The 17,120-nt window shown below is 34.6% G+C and overlaps 1 protein-coding gene across 2 annotated transcripts in view; it reads left to right on the top strand.

Moving 5' to 3' along the window:
- eRF1 (eukaryotic release factor 1) overlaps window positions 1-17,012 on the top strand; it is a 33,035-nt gene extending 16,023 nt beyond the window's left edge. Inside the window, exons 4-10 of one of the 2 annotated variants that reach the window (XM_069842417.1) lie at window positions 4,102-4,252; window positions 6,786-6,976; window positions 7,695-7,824; window positions 9,603-9,823; window positions 10,979-11,126; window positions 11,266-11,380; window positions 15,864-17,012. In XM_069842417.1, coding sequence (XP_069698518.1) covers window positions 4,102-4,252; window positions 6,786-6,976; window positions 7,695-7,824; window positions 9,603-9,823; window positions 10,979-11,126; window positions 11,266-11,345 — 921 coding nt within the window. In that variant the 3' untranslated portion in view covers window positions 11,346-11,380; window positions 15,864-17,012. The remainder of the gene's footprint in view (window positions 1-4,101; window positions 4,253-6,785; window positions 6,977-7,694; window positions 7,825-9,602; window positions 9,824-10,978; window positions 11,127-11,265; window positions 11,381-15,863) is intronic. The other variant, XM_069842416.1, reaches the window with a different exon arrangement.
- Window positions 17,013-17,120: the final 108 nt, after the last annotated feature.

Genomic DNA, 17,120 nt, shown 5'->3' with positions numbered 1-17,120 from the left:
GTGACACAAGTCCCTCTTGAAGCTCTGATCTAATAGTGTGCTTATCTGTTATTTTGTGTGTGTTTATTTCTGTGCTGTAAAGCATTAGAGAATCTGCACAACACATACCATTACCATTTTATTGTTTATGTAAAGGATTTACTGTGGTTTGGGAAACTTCATGTTTTAATGTGTAAAAGTTCTCTTTTTTTTTATTTCCCCATTCTGTGGATTCAAGGAATTTATATAAATAATTTCTTACTTTCTTTCCATCATATATGAGACGTCAGGGAAATAAAATTAATATGCAACTGTTCCCACTCTGCAAAAAGAATTAGTGCTATCTGCCAAACATCTTATAAGATCATAAAGACACAGTGTATTGAAAACAAAACTACTACTGTGGGCAATATACAGATCCCTTGGTGTAAACAAATGCACATCTTTCAGTTAATTTTGATTTGTTTCTAGCCAATGTTCAGCTGTTTTTGGCCAGTAATTAATTGCACAAGAATTAAATTGATTTCTTGCTGAACAACGACTTCATTCGTGATGTTTCCCTTGCCGCTATCAGAGGATCACTTGCCATTTTAAAATACCATCTGTACTTTGTTTCTTAAAAAGGGAGAAATTTGCTCGAATATCTAATCTGTTTGTTTACTATGTGTAGGCCTGTTATGCATGCTATTATCTTTCCTGTATTTGCTTTTCCCTTTTGTTCGTTCCCCTCCTTTCTCTTTTATGGTCTGTTTTTTTTTTTTGTTTTCACTCAATATGTTTATTATGCTTTGTCCAATGAGGCAGTCCCGTCATTGGGAAAGCTGTTTATAAAAAATTCATAATTCTTGCAATAACTAATAAGTAAATAAATAAATGAATGAAGAAACGAATAAATAAACAAAGAAACAAATAAAGAAATAAGTAACTAATAAGTAAATAAATAAATGAATGAAGAAACGAATAAATAAACAAAGAAACAAATAAAGAAATAAGTAACTAATAAGTAAATAAATAAATTAATGAAGAAACGAATAAATAAACAAAGAAACAAATAAAGAAATAAGTAACTAATAAGTAAATAAATAAATGAATGAAGAAACGAATAAATAAACAAAGAAACAAATAAAGAAATAAGTAACTAATAAGTAAATAAATAAATGAATGAAGAAACGATTAAATAAACAAAGAAACAAATAAAGAAATAAGTAACTAATAAGTAAATAAATAAATGAATGAAGAAACGGATAAATAAACAAAGAAACAAATAAAGAAATAAGTAACTACCGTACATAAATAAATGAATAAATGAAGCTTTTATCTGTTGTGACCATTCCCCTCAAAAACAATAGGTCAGTATTAAATGATCAAACCAAGTACCCTTTCGTGGGTGTGAGAAAGGAAAGTGGAGAGACAGACGTCTTGCGCTTGCAGGGGAATTACAAATTGTGCATGATGTCATCATGTTGTGAAACCAGGATATTGCAGCAGATAAATCCAAACTTTGAGGAAAATTACTGTTTATAATATTGATATAGATACAGTTGGTGTATGTGAATTTTGTCAAGCTGATGCGAAATTAACTGCCACTTGTTGACAACCTTACATGAAATCTGGGAATATTTCAGCGCTTTAGCTCCTGATGGTGATTTTTGCGAGGTTATAAGAGTAATTAGAAGATTTCTGGATAAACTCGTTGCTTATGCTGTTGTTGATCTGATGTGGAGTAGTAATGTAGACATAGGTTTCACACCCCTTAAACAAATCAATAGAATGTTTATTTCATTGTGTTGCTTGGCTGAAACAGCTGGGTTGGAAGGGGAAAACCAAGAAGTTCAGAGAAAGTTTCATTGCTGTGAAGATTATATTATTATAACCTTTCGAAGATCGGTTCCGTCATTGTCTTCACTTTGACCCCCTCTCCAATAAAGAGAGATACAGAAAAAAGGAAAGAAGAAGGGGACGAGAAGAGTTTTCTGCTCATTTGAGTTGTTACAAATGACTCATTGGGTTAGTCAAGTGGATTCCGCCATTTTTAACGACCACAGTGAGATCTCTCTCTCTTTATTTTTAACCTTATTTGAAAACAAAGGTAGAATAAATTATTTCCTCACCAGGAATGGGAAAAGTCCAAACTACACTTCTGAATAATCCACCATTGTTTTCTCTGTCATTCATAACAGTACAATTATAATTAAGAGGGGATTGTGTGAGAATGACTGAACTGGTTACAAGGAAATAACGAGGAAGAATACTAAGTGCTTTCTTGATGTTGAGGGCAGTAGTAATTTTTGATGGAAGACAGATAAATCCCAAGTGAAAAAAAAAAAAAATGGCCTGCAGTAGAAGTATTACTTACAACTTACAAATGGCTTATAGAGAACCCAGAGGTTCATTGCCACCCTCACATAAGCCCGCCATTGGTCCCTATTCTGAGCAAGATTAATTCAGTCTCTACATCATATCCCACTTCCCTCAAATCCATTTTAATATTATCCTCCCCAAAGGTTTTTCTCCCTCCGGCCTCCCAACTAACACACTATACGAATTTCTGGATTCACCCGTATATGCTACATGCCCTGTCCATCTCAGATGTCTAGATTTAATATTTCTGATTATGTCAGGTGAAGAATACAATGCGTGCATTTCTGCATTGCGTAACTTCATTCTCCTGTAACTTCATCCCTCTTAGCCCCAAATATTTTCCTAAACACTTATTCTCAAACACCCTTAGCCTCTGTTTCTCTCTCAAAGTAGGAGTCCAAATTTCACAACCATACAGAACAACCGGTAATATAACTGTTTTGTAAATTCTAACTTTCAGCTTTTTTGAGAGCAGACTAGATGAGAAAAGCTTCTCAACCGAATAATAACAGGCATTTCCCATATTTATTCTGCGTTTAATTTCCTCCCTGGTGTCATGTATATTTGTTACTTTTGCTCCAAGATTTTTTAATTTTTCCACGTTTTCAAACTATAATTTCCAGTCTTTATATTTGCATTTGATACTATGTTCTGGTCACGAGACATAATGATATACTTTGTCTTTTCGGGATTTACTTCCAAACCTATCACATTACTTGCTTCAAGTAAAATTCCCATTTTTTTCTAATAGTTTGTGGATTTTCTCCTAACATATTCAAGTCATCCACATAGACAAGAAACTGATGTAACCCGTTCAATTCCAAACCGTCTCTGTTACCCTGAACTTTCTTAATGTCATATTCTAGAGCAAAGTTAAAAAGTAAAGTTGATAGTGCATCTCCTTGCTTTAGCCCACAGTGAATTGGAAAAGCATTTGACAGAAACTAGCCTATACGGACTCTGTTGTACGTTTCACTGAGATACATTTTAATTAATCAATCTAGTTTCTTGGCAATACCAAATTCAATAAGAACAATAGCAACATTTAGATTAGAAACAGAACATGACTTTTTTTTGCTTAACATTTAAACAAAATAGGAAATAAATTAAGCTCCATGCATCCTGTTTAAGAACCATCTGCCAACATGTTAAAGTTTAACAAAAGATGGGAAGGCTTTGAAGTTTTGAGATGACAGAAAGTAAATAGACCCTATCATAACTAATGTCACTGTAAGACAATGTAACTTCGGGTTTTTTGGGGCAAATGATACTTGGAAACATGGTTTCAAGTCATTTGATAGGGAACAGTATGTGCTATGACACCTTGCTATTGAAACCAAATCTCACCATTTACCTCTATAGACATTTTCAACATTGGTTGTTCTGGGAAAGAAAATTCTGTGCTATGAAGTATTAAACATAAACGTTGCCAAAATTTCTCTGGATCTGTATTATGAATTTACATTCAACTAATACTGTTACCCATACAGTCATTTTACTTCTTACCAAATAGCAATGTCCCACTAAATTATACTGATGGTCACGTGGCCACACTTCTCCCACCACCAAATATCACTAGCTGCAGCTGTGGAAACCATAATGAGCCTTTTATGAAGTACCAGTGCAAGAAGCACAATGTTAGGTTAGGTTCTGATTTCTGTTGTTTATAAGTTCTGTACATACATACATCTCCTCCTGTAATAAGTATTCTGTAGAGTACAAAGATTTTTCATATTTCGTGATGTATTATTCTACTTGCAGTTTCACACAGAGGCCTTGACAGCTCTGTTAGCAGATGATAACAAGTTTGGATTCATCGTAATGGATGGTAATGGAGCCCTATTCGGCACTTTACAGGGCAATACTAGAGAGGTTCTGCACAAGTTTACAGTGGACCTGCCGAAGAAGCATGGTAAGAATGTACATTACAAAAGCAATGCACTACGTCTTTTTAACATACTTTTTAATCTTCAGCTTGATTATTTATATAATTCGTAAGTACATTCCTTAAGAGCAAAATGCAATTTTAATAGGCCAACAATTCTTTTTCCACAGTCTTATGTTACCTCGGAACATGTATGTGTGCATGTCTAATAAAAAAAAGTCTAATCTGATCTTTTCCACAACCAGTACAAGAAGAAATTTTGTTCAAATTTTTTTCAGAGAATTTAGTCTTTGAGTTCACTAGACAAATAATAATGTAACTTTATCACTCTGATTTTGTCATTGTCACCACAGTTTACAGACTTATGTGAAGTTAGATAGACACATACCAGTAGAACATCTTCCATCTGCCAATATGATCAGAAGTTTACATGTTGTCCTCATGTAAAACTCAGAATTAAAAGAAGTTTGCTTTTGACTTGATATTCACAAGTAGGAATCCTTCGAAGTCTCTGAAAATCGTTTTATGAACATGTCTGTTGGTTTTGTATATTTGTTATGTTGTCTCACTTGTTTTATTGCATACCCAAGCTGTTGTAACTAAGTACTTGACAGTTATGTGTTGGCAAATGTGAAAGAAGTAAAAGAAAAATATATAGAAATATAATGCATCATTATTAATACATAGTAAGTAGATTAATTTACAGCTTTCAGTTTATCAGTTGAGAAGAAGGTATGTATATGGAGACATTATGTTTATCCTGTTGTAAACCTTTTCTCTTGGCCCTTCAAAGGTGTACGATCATTAGACAGTGCATCAAAGAGTGTAACACATAAATAGTGAACTCCTTTTTATAATAGCGTAGACAACAGGGATGTAATTAGTATGTTTTATTAAAATTATGAATCTTCTGTTTAATACTAAAAGTCTCTTGATTTTTAGCATAAAACATCATCAGGGAAAAAAAAATATATTCACAAGGTAAAGTCAAGATTTTTAAATTTTGGAAATTGTTTTTTATGTGATATCCTCTTATGCACATTTATCATTCTTAGGACTTTTTTTGTATAACACAAAAATATGTTTTGCTTCAGATGAGTTTCCCCAGAATATTAAATTGTATTTCATTGTACAACGAAAGTATACTGTATTAGAAGTGTTTCTACAGTGATCATATTGTTTCAAATCGCCACACTTGTCTTCTGTTGTTTGTATTTAGGCTAAATCATAAATATAAACTAGAAACAATAATGGACCTAAAAGTGATCCCTGGAGATCTCCATGTTTAATATTCTGAAATTCTGTATGAGTAATTTTGTGATTATTCAATAGATTTATTTCTACTTTTTGTTTTTCTTTGATAAGTAAGATGTAAACCAACGTAAGATATCATCTGTATTACATAAAACTTTAATTTTTTTATCAATATATTACATCTACAATATCAAATGCTTTAGCTAAATACAAAATATTCCTCAAACATATAATTTCGAATTTAAAGAATACAGTACTTCATTATGGAGAAGGTAAAACTGCAGGATATATGAATGGGTATAAAAAGTACATATACAGTGGAACCCCTGTTTAACGTTTTTCTGGGGACACAAAATAATTAATCTTAAATGAGGGTTGACACTAAATAGGCGTTTATTTTTGTTTAAAAATTTTTTAATACTTTCGCAAAAATTCTATTTATTTGTAAAAAAAAAGCTACATTAAGTAATACTAAAAAAAAAAAAAAAAAAAAAAGAAAATATTAAGTGGAAGCGTCGACCTGGTTGGCGAGTTGGTATAGCGCTGGCCTTCTATGCTCAAGGTTGCGGGTTCGATCCCGGGCCAGGTCGATGGTATTTAAGTGTGCTTAAATGCGACAGGCTCATGTCAGTAGATTTACTGGCATGTAAAAGAACTCCTGAGGGACAAAATTCCGGCACATCCGGCGACGCTGATATAACCTCTGTAGTTGCGAGCGTCGTTAAATAAAACATAACATTTAAGTGGAAGCTGGGTGCCAGTCAGTCATCTTCTCAGATATCTTTGCGTTCGGATTTTTTTCCATTTCGTGAATTAAATTAACTTTTCTGCAAGAGAAGAGTTTTCCTTTTTGTGAGGCACCCATGTTCTTGAAAGTACAGGGAGATTATGGGTCCCACTCCATTAACACGTGGCAGCAAGGCAGCAACATTGCCAAATCGAGTATTAAAAAAAATTGTATTTTACGTGTTAGATTGAAATGCATTTATTTTTGCATTAATCGAGATTTTAAAAAAATAATCTAAGAGTAATTTTTAATGCAAAATGCGGTTTGAGAGCAAAGAGAAGAATGTTAAATTGAGTATAAAAATACATTAATCATATGTAGTAATTATTGGGATAATGAAAATTTAACATTAAATGCGGAAAAACATTAAGTGGAGGTACCTAAAATCAGGGTTCTACTGTATATTTGGAGTGATAAGTTGAGTTGCTCTATTCTATGGATGTACAATTTGTAGCAGTGTAGAACAGATGTTGTATCTTTCCAGGATGTTTTACTGAAACATAATGAATGATGTTACAGGTAGAGGAGGTCAGTCTGCTCTACGTTTTGCGCGACTTAGAATGGAGAAGAGACACAATTATGTGCGTAAAGTAGCAGAAGTAGCGACCACGTTGTTCATCACTAATGACAAACCCAATATTGCTGGTATCATTCTTGCTGGTAGTGCTGATTTTAAAACAGAGCTTAGCCAGTCAGACATGTTTGACCCTGTGAGTATAACAGGCAGAATTAAATGATTTCTCATCTTCTAGAGAGCTTAAGTAATTAGTCCCACTATCTGTAATAATGTGTGCATGTTACACACTTATGTGTTGTTATCAAAGCTCGGATTTTGTTGACCTGAATCTGAACAAAATCTTAAAAACACACCAAAAATCTTACAAGACCTCCACTGACGTCCTCCAAAGCAAATAGGTCTTAAAATTTCAGAATAATTGTAGCTTAGACGTTTTCCATTGCTGGTGTAATAGTATACAAAAAGTCGCAAAGTTTCTAAGATTGAAGCTACCTTCATCTTTATGTAAACAAAAACGTGAGAAGGATAACTTTCTTGTTGAGATTACAAAAGGCTAAATCTTTGAGTTTTCCTTCATTTAGAATTAGGCTATATCTTAAAATTTTAACAAATGTTACTTATTCGTCACAGGACGAAGTCGACAGCAAACACCTATTTTCAGAACAGTCAACGTCACTTCTTATGTAAACATTGGCATTTCTCTGGCTTCTAACACTTGATTCTGTCAACTTTCCTGCAGATGGCTGTGTGTGTGCGTGCGTGTTTTTTTGCGTGTGTGCGCGTGCTTTTTTTTTTTTTTTTTTTTTTCAATCTGCATCATCCTTCATCTGTGAGTATTACTCTAGGTACTAAGCTTCCTTTATCACACAGATAATTGTTCTGGTTATAATCACTTCTGTTTGTGTTTGCAGCGGTTGCAAGCTAAGATCATCAAATTGGTGGATGTGTCATACGGAGGGGAGAATGGTTTTAACCAGGCTATTGAGTTGGCAGCAGAATCCTTGCAGAATGTGAAATTCATTCAAGAAAAGAAATTAATAGGTTAGTGAAACCGGATGTTCAATAATTCAATCCACAGATAAATTCTGTAGGACAAATTAATATATCTCTAATATTCTCTCAGCTAGCAGTGCATAATAACTGCGGATTAACGGCCAACAAGTCACTCAGCTGAGTGCGCTCCTAATATAATGGCAGTTGACACTGGATACACGTCAACATATATGCCTAACTTGGAGTCAGGCCACAAAGTGAAACATCAAAGGAGAAAAGTTCGATCCGGGGCTGTGGATTAAATTCTGCGTAGCTCAGTGGTCAGAGCGCTTGGTACGTGGAACCAAGGACCCGGGAGCGAATTTTTCTCTTAAAATATTAACAGTCTTACTAATAAACCGTGTATAGGTTTTATACGAGACTTATGCAGAGTTGAGACAGAAAACGTTACTAATAAACCGTGAATAAGCTATGGACGTATAAACAGGCTGTAACTATACAATGGGAATTGCTTTGCAGTAATATACACGAAACCCCTTGTTTAAGCGTCGTATATAGAGAAAAAATGGCCGCCCCTTTAACAGCTGTTCGTATTGACTGTCATTTTATGATGATGTTTACCTTGTAACCACAGAAGAACAAACCAAAGATCATAGAATTATTAGAATAATATTGCTGTAGCTTGTACTCTTTGACCAAAATGTAGTGTGGTAATCGATTAGACCGTAACTGTCTTACTAATAAAAACTCTATATACAGACGTTTAACTGTCTTATACTTATACAATGAGTAGCTCGTTTATAAGTCGTGTGTAAATTCCTTACTAATAATCACTACATACGTTGTGTATAACAGTATAACTGTTACACAGCTACGTCATAGTTTCGTCATTACTTCATTACGAAAGGTAATAGAATATCTGAGGTTCTCTATTGCATCCGGTAGAGTGCTCTAGTATGGCGTGTTAAATATCGATAGTACAACTGGCTCTAATCGATTACCACACTACATTTTGGTCAAAGAGTACACGCTACAGCAATATTATTCTAATAATTCTATGATCTTTGGTATGTTCTTCTGTGGTTACAAGGTAAACATCATCATAAAATGACAGTCGATACGAACAGCTGTTAAAGGGGCGGCCATTTTTTCCTTATATACAATGCTTAAACAAGGGGTTTCGTGTATATAACTACTGCAAAGCAATTCCCATTGTGTAGTTACAGCCTGTTTATACATCCATCGCCTATGCATGGTTTATTAGTAACGTTTTCTGTCTCAACTCTGCATAAGTCTCGTATACACGGTTTATTAGTAAGACTGTAAGTGTTTAATAAGTTAAAAAAAAAATCTGTGTCATAAAATGACACATTCTGATCATGCTTTGATGTGTTTCACAAAAATTCAGTTCTTTTATCATGTTGACACTGACACTTCCATTCATAGCTTATTTTCTTGAATTATTATTCATAAATGAAATCTTTTACTGTATCCATATAAGATAATGTACTGCATTTTACAGAAAGATATTTTTATGTAATCGTAAAAAGTAAGATAATTGCACTAATTGCAAGGTTTGAGGTGATGTAATCAATTCTGCACAAATTCACATAATATAGCTATATATTGTCATTATTTTTATATTTATAAGAACCTGTATTTAAAATTGATATACAGTTTGAAAGTTATGTCAGTTTATGATGAGTGATGACATTCTGAGCGTAGTATTCACTTGTCGTGTGAAAGTAGACCTTCGAAGGATAGTTGTAAAACTGTACTGTTACATGAAATTGCTTGGCAGCTCTAATTTGGTTTGTTTCCTGCAGGACGTTACTTTGATGAGATCAGTCAAGACACGGGGAAGTACTGTTTCGGAGTAGAGGATACGCTGCGAGCACTAGAACTGGGATCTGTGGAGACCTTAATATGCTGGGAGAATTTAGACATTCAACGTTATGTGCTGAAGAACCATGCGACAGCAGAGGAGAAGATTTTGCATCTAACACCAGAGCAGGAGAAGGATAAGACACATTTTACTGATAAAGAGGTAAAATGGGTTTCAGACATGAATTTCAATGTGTCTGCAAGATTACATATTGTTTGAGGCATGGGCACCCATTAGGGAAATATGGAGAGCCCCCCCCCCCCCTCTTCCTCTGGCTCTACAGTATTTACTATTCAGGTTGATTTATGTAAAAAAATTAAATTAAGTATGTTGGATTTGCCTGTAAATTACTACTAAGAACAGTCACTTAGCAGTTATTTTGTATAAGAGATGAAAAGACTGGACTTGAAAAAGACAGCTTTGGAAGAATTTTCTAAAACCAAGAGAGAAATCTACAATTTTTTTTCTGATAAGAACTTATTAGAATTGTTTCCAAGAAAATTACATGAGTCACAGTTTTACTTTAATTTTGAAGTTTCCAATTCAGTTTGAAACTCTGTCATAGTTACTCTGTTTTTCACTCTCTGTATATTAAGATTTAATTTTAAAAAATTTACCAATTTTATTATTATTTTCATTTTAGTATAAAGCCAGTACTTTCAGTTATATTATCAAAAAAGTATTTATTTCCTTTGTGTTCAGCTTTCACAATTTAATTTTTTGTTAATTATTTTTCAACCACATTTTTATGAAAACTTGTCTTTGAAACTTAAATAATTGGATCTTAATGATTTTGTTAAGATGCTCTAAAATTCCTTTCACAAGGCGAAATTACTGAACATTTTGCTTCGAGAAACCTCACATCACTCTGGTAGCTGAGACCTTAAGGTGTTTACCAAGAATGTGAAACAAAAATTAGTTACTTTTAGTTAGTAACAGGAATTACTCATAGGCACGATGGAAAAAAACATTAATCACTGCTCTGTACCTTCAAGAGCAAAGAGAGTATTTGTCGCCATCAAATGAAATCATAATTTTGCTTTGTCTTCTTCTTGAGCACAGTCTTTCCTTACAACATAACTCCTGTCTTGTGATTTGATGAGTTTTTGTGTTACCATAAACTTACACATGCAAGCTTACACTAATCTGAAATTAGTGTTGTGTTAATGTGAACATATCGTATCTGGTCATACTTAATATCTTTGTCTTAGCTTTCGTGTCAGTGTTGTGTTTTATGTTAACGTGTGCACTGTGGTGTGGGAAGGTCACAACATGAACAATTGTTCAGTCAGTTATAATGAAATGATACTTTTGCAGAGTGGTGTGGAATTAGAGCTGGTGGAATGTCAGCCACTGCTGGAGTGGCTTGCAAACAACTACAAGAGCTTTGGAGCGACTCTGGAGATCATCACCGATAAGTCGCAAGAAGGCTCGCAATTTGTAAGAGGCTTCGGAGGAATAGGAGGTGAGTACAAGGACAAGGACCGATGCTGAAGTGTAAAGATGTGGTGTTGGGGTATGCATGTATCGCAGGCCACGTCCCTCGGGACAGGCCTGTGCGGTGAACTTTTGAAGAGGGGCTGTCACTGTTTATTCTCGCCCAGGCATCCTTCGCTACAAAGTTGACTTCCAGTCTCTCCAAGCGGACGAACCTCTGGACGATGTCGACCTTGATGATTACTAAGGTCGCTCGCTCCACTCGGTTTGCCTCTTCATCAGGTAGACAACGAGATCCCACCCCGTACAGTAGTGTGTGCATGACCCGCTGTTTCGATGTTTCAGGAACACAGTTGTGTGGTTTTCTTGTTTGTCGCACTGTTTTACATTTTGTAGTGCTTGTTTGTAGAATGACAGCAAGGCTAATGGCATCCGCATTGCCAATCATTTAGCACAACAAACTCCATGTGTTAGGGGAGAGGATGGTTTTGTATGGTGGAGAACCTGTATTAAAGAAAAAAATGTTTACTTTAAAATGTAGTTAGATATGTAAAAAATGTTACATGAATTTAATACGCATTTATACCCTTGTTAGCTATTTACGACGCTATTTTTAAAGCTCTGATGCACAGGATTTTCAAGGGGAAAGGATGGTTAAATATGGTGGAAAACTGGTAAAATAGAAAGAAATACTTTAAAATAATCTTTGATATGTGAAAAATGTATTACATAAAAATTTGATGTGCATTTATAGTTTTGTTAACTAGTTAGTGAAATTACTTTTGATTCCATTATCTTTTGAACACATTTAGAAGTACAGATTTATTTTCATGAAAGACTTAGGCTACATTAGAGTTATAGGTTCCAACAAATCTCTGTCAGGAGTATTTGAATGCTTTAATAAATCACTTTAAGTAATAGATATTTGGCAACACTGTTTCCGAAAAGTAGACTTGTGCTTCCCCATAACATGCTGCCAGGTAGGGGACCTCTTTGTGTTAGTTCCTTTGACAGACACGAATTTCTTACGAAATAGATTTTTTTTTCTAAAATTATCTTGCGTTTGTTATATTTATTTCTTTAATTTATTCAAGTGTGACCAGCCTCATGGTCTAGTGGTCAGAGCTTCTGGCTATAGTTCACGAGGTCCTGGGTTCGATTCCCGGTTAGAGCACAGGAATTTTTCCTTAAAGGGGATTATTCCTGTGTTCGTCCATGGTCTGGAATTTAGGTTAAGTTTAGATTTAAGACCTCTCCTGGCACCACATTATCATAATCATCCTATCACATCATCGGGGTAATGTAACTCCGCCTTCCAGGCGCCCCAACCTCAGAAGTGGGTTACAACTAAGCCACGACCAGGAGAGAAGACCAGAAATGTCGAAAAGACAACCTGGTGGCATTGGATAAAAAAAAAAAAAGTTAACTGCTGTAATGCCATTTTTTAAAGGTCTGGTTTTTTTAAACTTATTTAATTTATTTATTTGTTTTCAAACTTTTTAAATTTATTTATTTATCTAATAATAACATATACATAAAAAACGCTACATGAAAGTATCCTGAAAGAGCAAAACTCGTGTTTGGAGACAGTTTCGTTTTGATAAAGAGACTTGAAAATGGCATAAAATTTTACATGATTCACAACTTATCTGCTTTTTCTGAGATAAAATTTAAAATTCTGATACCAGAGTATTACACAGATTATACGTAATTCACAAAAATAAAAGTCTCTGTTGTTTCTAAAATAAAATTTAAAATTGTACTAGGATCATGTTCTTGAAAGAGTAGATAGGAACATACATAAATACAAATATACATACTCTACTTTGTAGACTAATATTTAAACACCAGTGTAAGTTACTTAAGAAGTAGGCTACATAAAGATGATAATAATAAAGTTAATAACAATAATAGGGCTACTATAGTACGGTTACATCACGCTTCATCCGAAAAATGTAGAAAGATCCCAACTGCTGATTGCTTCATGCTTCAAGGCTGCGCAGGCCTGTATGTTACCTGTCATTGCCACAGCTTAGTACAGTCTGAGAAGTTAGATGTGTGTGCTTGTGTACTTCTTTTAAATATGTTTGAAGTGTGTGTGCTGTGCATTAAATTAGTTGTTTAGATAATTGAAATGCGGGCTGAACAACAGCGAATATTTATGTTCGAAACTTACGTCAAAATAGATTCATGCCAACAAGTCTAGACAATTTGTAGAGAAATTTCCCGATACTCGACCTCCAAATAGAGGTACAGTTCGAAACTTTGTCATTAAGTTAAAAGAAACAGGATCACTGAAATCTAAAATTCTTAGGCCAAAACGAAGGGTTCTAACAAAAGCAAAACTTGATGATATTGCTGCATCACTTGAACGTTCTCCTAATTAATCTTTACATCGTGTTGCACAAGAAGTAGGCATATCAAAATCTTCATCCCATACAGCTACTAAACTTTTAAAATTGAAACCTTACAGAGTTACTGTTGTCCAAGAATTACGGCCGTATGACAACGAAAGTCGAGTGAATTTCTGTAATTGGGTTTTACAAAACATTGTTGATGGCATTGTTGATCCACATTTAATCATTTTCTCTGATGAGACATGATTTCATTTATGTGGTTATGTATGTATGTTCACAGAACAATAGGTTCTGGTGCACAGAAAATCCGCGATTAATTCACTAAGTTCCCCTGCATGATGAAAAGGTAGGTGTGTGGTGTGCCATAACAGCAAATCGAGTAATAGGACTGATATTTTATTTTTAAGATACTGTAAATTCAGAGAGGTATCATACGCAAATACTCGCTCAGTTTTTTTTTATGATTATCTGAAATGAAATTGAACTTTGATTGCAGTTTCCCGTAACTTTAATTTTTTGCTTTATTCTCAAATAAAAAGTTATGTATCTTCAGAACTGTTAATGCTGCATGCATGATATTTAGTTCATACATTCTTTAGGCCATTAGGAAACTTTTCTCCATAATATAAATTTGTTATTTTGTTACATTTGAAAAATATCCCTTCATATTTCTATAAAAGTATCTCCAAAATTCATTCTTAAAATGTAATTGATTATCTTGAAATTTTGGAAGTCTATTTCAAATTTATGCTCCAGACATTTTAAAGAAGAGACAGAATTGTAGCCATCTTTACTTGAGGAGAAAGACGAATATTCCACTTGAAAAGTTGGAAAATTAAATACTAAGGGAACGGATAAATAGATGCTAATTGCAGAAAAATAGATGCTAAAAATTCAGGTCTCTAGTTACAGGAAATAGCAAATGCTGTGACAAAAAGAGATACAAAGATAATACAGAAATGAAGCCAGGCATTTTCCTTCCGTTCTATAAAACAAATCATCCACAACAAATTTCATTTAATCCAGAAAAAAGAAATAAATAGAGGACAAAATTGGAACTAATATTACGAAGTTGTGAAAAAACTCCACAAGCATCTGGAAAATCTGCTGTCGCTTTGTTTAGATTGGCTACAGGCCATGACTGTTCATCAAGCCATGCTATCTTCAACATATCACAGGGCCACCTGTAAGAACATAGAAATATGGCCTAGCTTATTTTTTCGAATTGAGCGTCTTTCATTGTTTTCCGATTCGGTATTTTGCAGGAATGTTCCAAAAGTTTGGATTTACATTTAACCCATCAGAGACAGTTGGTACTCCTACTCCATACTCGGAAAGAACATTTCACAAGATGACGTCACTTTCCACACATCTCACGACTTCTAAGTTGCCCTTTATGGATACAACAACACGTTTTCTTTTACTCGACATTACACATTTGTAACTAAAAAATAAGACGTACCGATAATGTGATTAACTGCAACACAACTAAAATGAATGAGAAATTGGAAACTTATCTCAAATGCATATACCATAATCCTGTAATTCCCGGGTAGGTGGGAGGAGGGGGGAGCGTAAAGACCATCTCACTTAATGGGACTGGCCGCACCTGTTACAAAACAAAAGAAGTGTTTGGGGGATGGTGGAAAACAGATGTAGCACTACTGTGAGGACATTGACACTTAAATTTGTAACCATGCTACAGGGGATGAACAAAATATTGCAGGGATAAACAAAACATTGACGGTTTTTTTTTTTTTATTATTTTCTTTTTTGCGACGTTGTTTTGGATAAGCTGGATATGTCTATATTAGTGAATTACTGTATCCTGATACTTCATTTCAAAATTTGGTGCCCAAAATTCTTCCCCCCCCCCCACCCAACTAATCTCGAATTTAGAATATTCGTACATACAGATAAAAAAAAAAGAAAAGAAATCTGCATCAATTAATAAAAATGTATTTATTTATCTAAAGGCTGGTACTATGATTATATCATTAACCCCAAAATAAAATATCAAATTACGAGTATACCATCCTCTCCCCTTAATTGTTAACTTTATTACATCAACCACGGCCACTCTTTTAGGAATTGAATTGATTCTGGCAGACTGCAATTACCCTTGCAGTGTTGAAGCATGTTTTGTAGGCCGGTTGCAGAGTAGAATGTTTGAGCCCTGCTTACATGTATGCATGCTTTCTTCAGGGGATTTGTCCTCCAACTGAAGAAAAGTCCACGTAGCCATAAAGCAGCATGTCAGAGACACCCTTCCTGACATGGAAAACATTTTATATTGTTGTTTTTATTTTGAAGTTGTTCCAAATATTGTTTTTATTATCCATGTGTGTTGCTGTTCAGTTAGTTGTGTGTGGAGAACGAACTTGGCTAATGTTCTGTCATGTTTCCAGGACTGCTGCGCTACAAAGTGGACTTCCAAAGCATGCAGTGCGACGAGTTTGAAGACGATATATATGACATCGATGACTATTAGGAAACAAATCTAGACAAAGATGAGTGCCTGGTCCCTGCTCCTCAGTATTGATATTTATATATGGAAGCATGGACTAGGCACTTCCGAGGTCCAAGGAGCAGGGGAATGCTGGTTGAACCTCGATAATTTGAGGAGGAGTCGGTAAACGTGTCTGTATCATTCCTCATGACAAAATAGGAAAGGGATTTGGCTGGAACCAAATTATTGAGGTTTGGCTGCACTGAATATTTATTGAAGTCGATCCCCGAACACTTTAGATTCCTCAGCAAAATCTCGTTTTCGTCCTCTAGCTTGTAACATGGAAGTTCTAATTTTATCCACGGACGTTTATCCACTTAATTTCCTTATTTTTCTTACTGTATTTATATCAATTAAGTTTTTTCTTTCTTTTTTTTGATTAAGATAAAAAATTTAGATATGTTTTGTATTTACAGAAAGATGGGGAAAGAAAGCTATCAGAAATGTTCCAGATGTTTTGTTTGTAGTATTTACATTTCCAAAAAGCAATATTTATGCATTTTACATAGTCACATTGTGCATGATGGCAGGATTGGGCATTTGATTGTTCTCATTCCTGCAACTTCAGTAAAGCCACCTCCAAACTGAGGGGAAGTCGGACCAGAGTTTGGAAGTTGCTTATATATATTATATATATAGTGTATATTCGAAGAGAGAACATTTGAGTACGGCCCATTCGTTCCTTCCTCACCCGGCCACTTGCTACTGCACCTCTTTACACCTCAATGTACATTTCACATTTTTTGGTTGCAGAAAAGGAAAGATATTGGCAGCCCTAAAACCTAGTTGTTGTGATGTATGCTCAAGTCAGTAGTGAGAGGGGACAAGTTGTTGTTGATGAATGGTTCTCTTGATATTAAACTCTGCTTAACAAAACTGTGTTGTCTCTTTCAGGCCACTGTTGCAAAGGACTCACATCCATGCTGTAAGTCCTTTGTGATCGTGGCCAAATGCACTCCTGTCACCAGTTGTCCTTTGTGACTTGTGAAATAAAGGATAAAATTTGTTTTTACTGTAAATACAGTTGATTTGCATATATGTATATTTATACCTTTGTTTCTGTTCATTGTTTTTGAAACCTTCAATCCTTTTCCCTAGATATGACTATGCTTAAAGGCAGCTAGGTAATAAAAGTAATGAAAAAAATATGTACATT

This window comes from Periplaneta americana, chromosome 12 (genome assembly GCF_040183065.1).
Source record: "Periplaneta americana isolate PAMFEO1 chromosome 12, P.americana_PAMFEO1_priV1, whole genome shotgun sequence".
Classification (NCBI taxonomy): Eukaryota; Metazoa; Arthropoda; class Insecta; order Blattodea; family Blattidae; genus Periplaneta; species Periplaneta americana.
The sequence above is the reverse complement of the archived record's forward strand: the minus strand, read 5'-3'. Positions and strand labels throughout refer to the sequence as shown.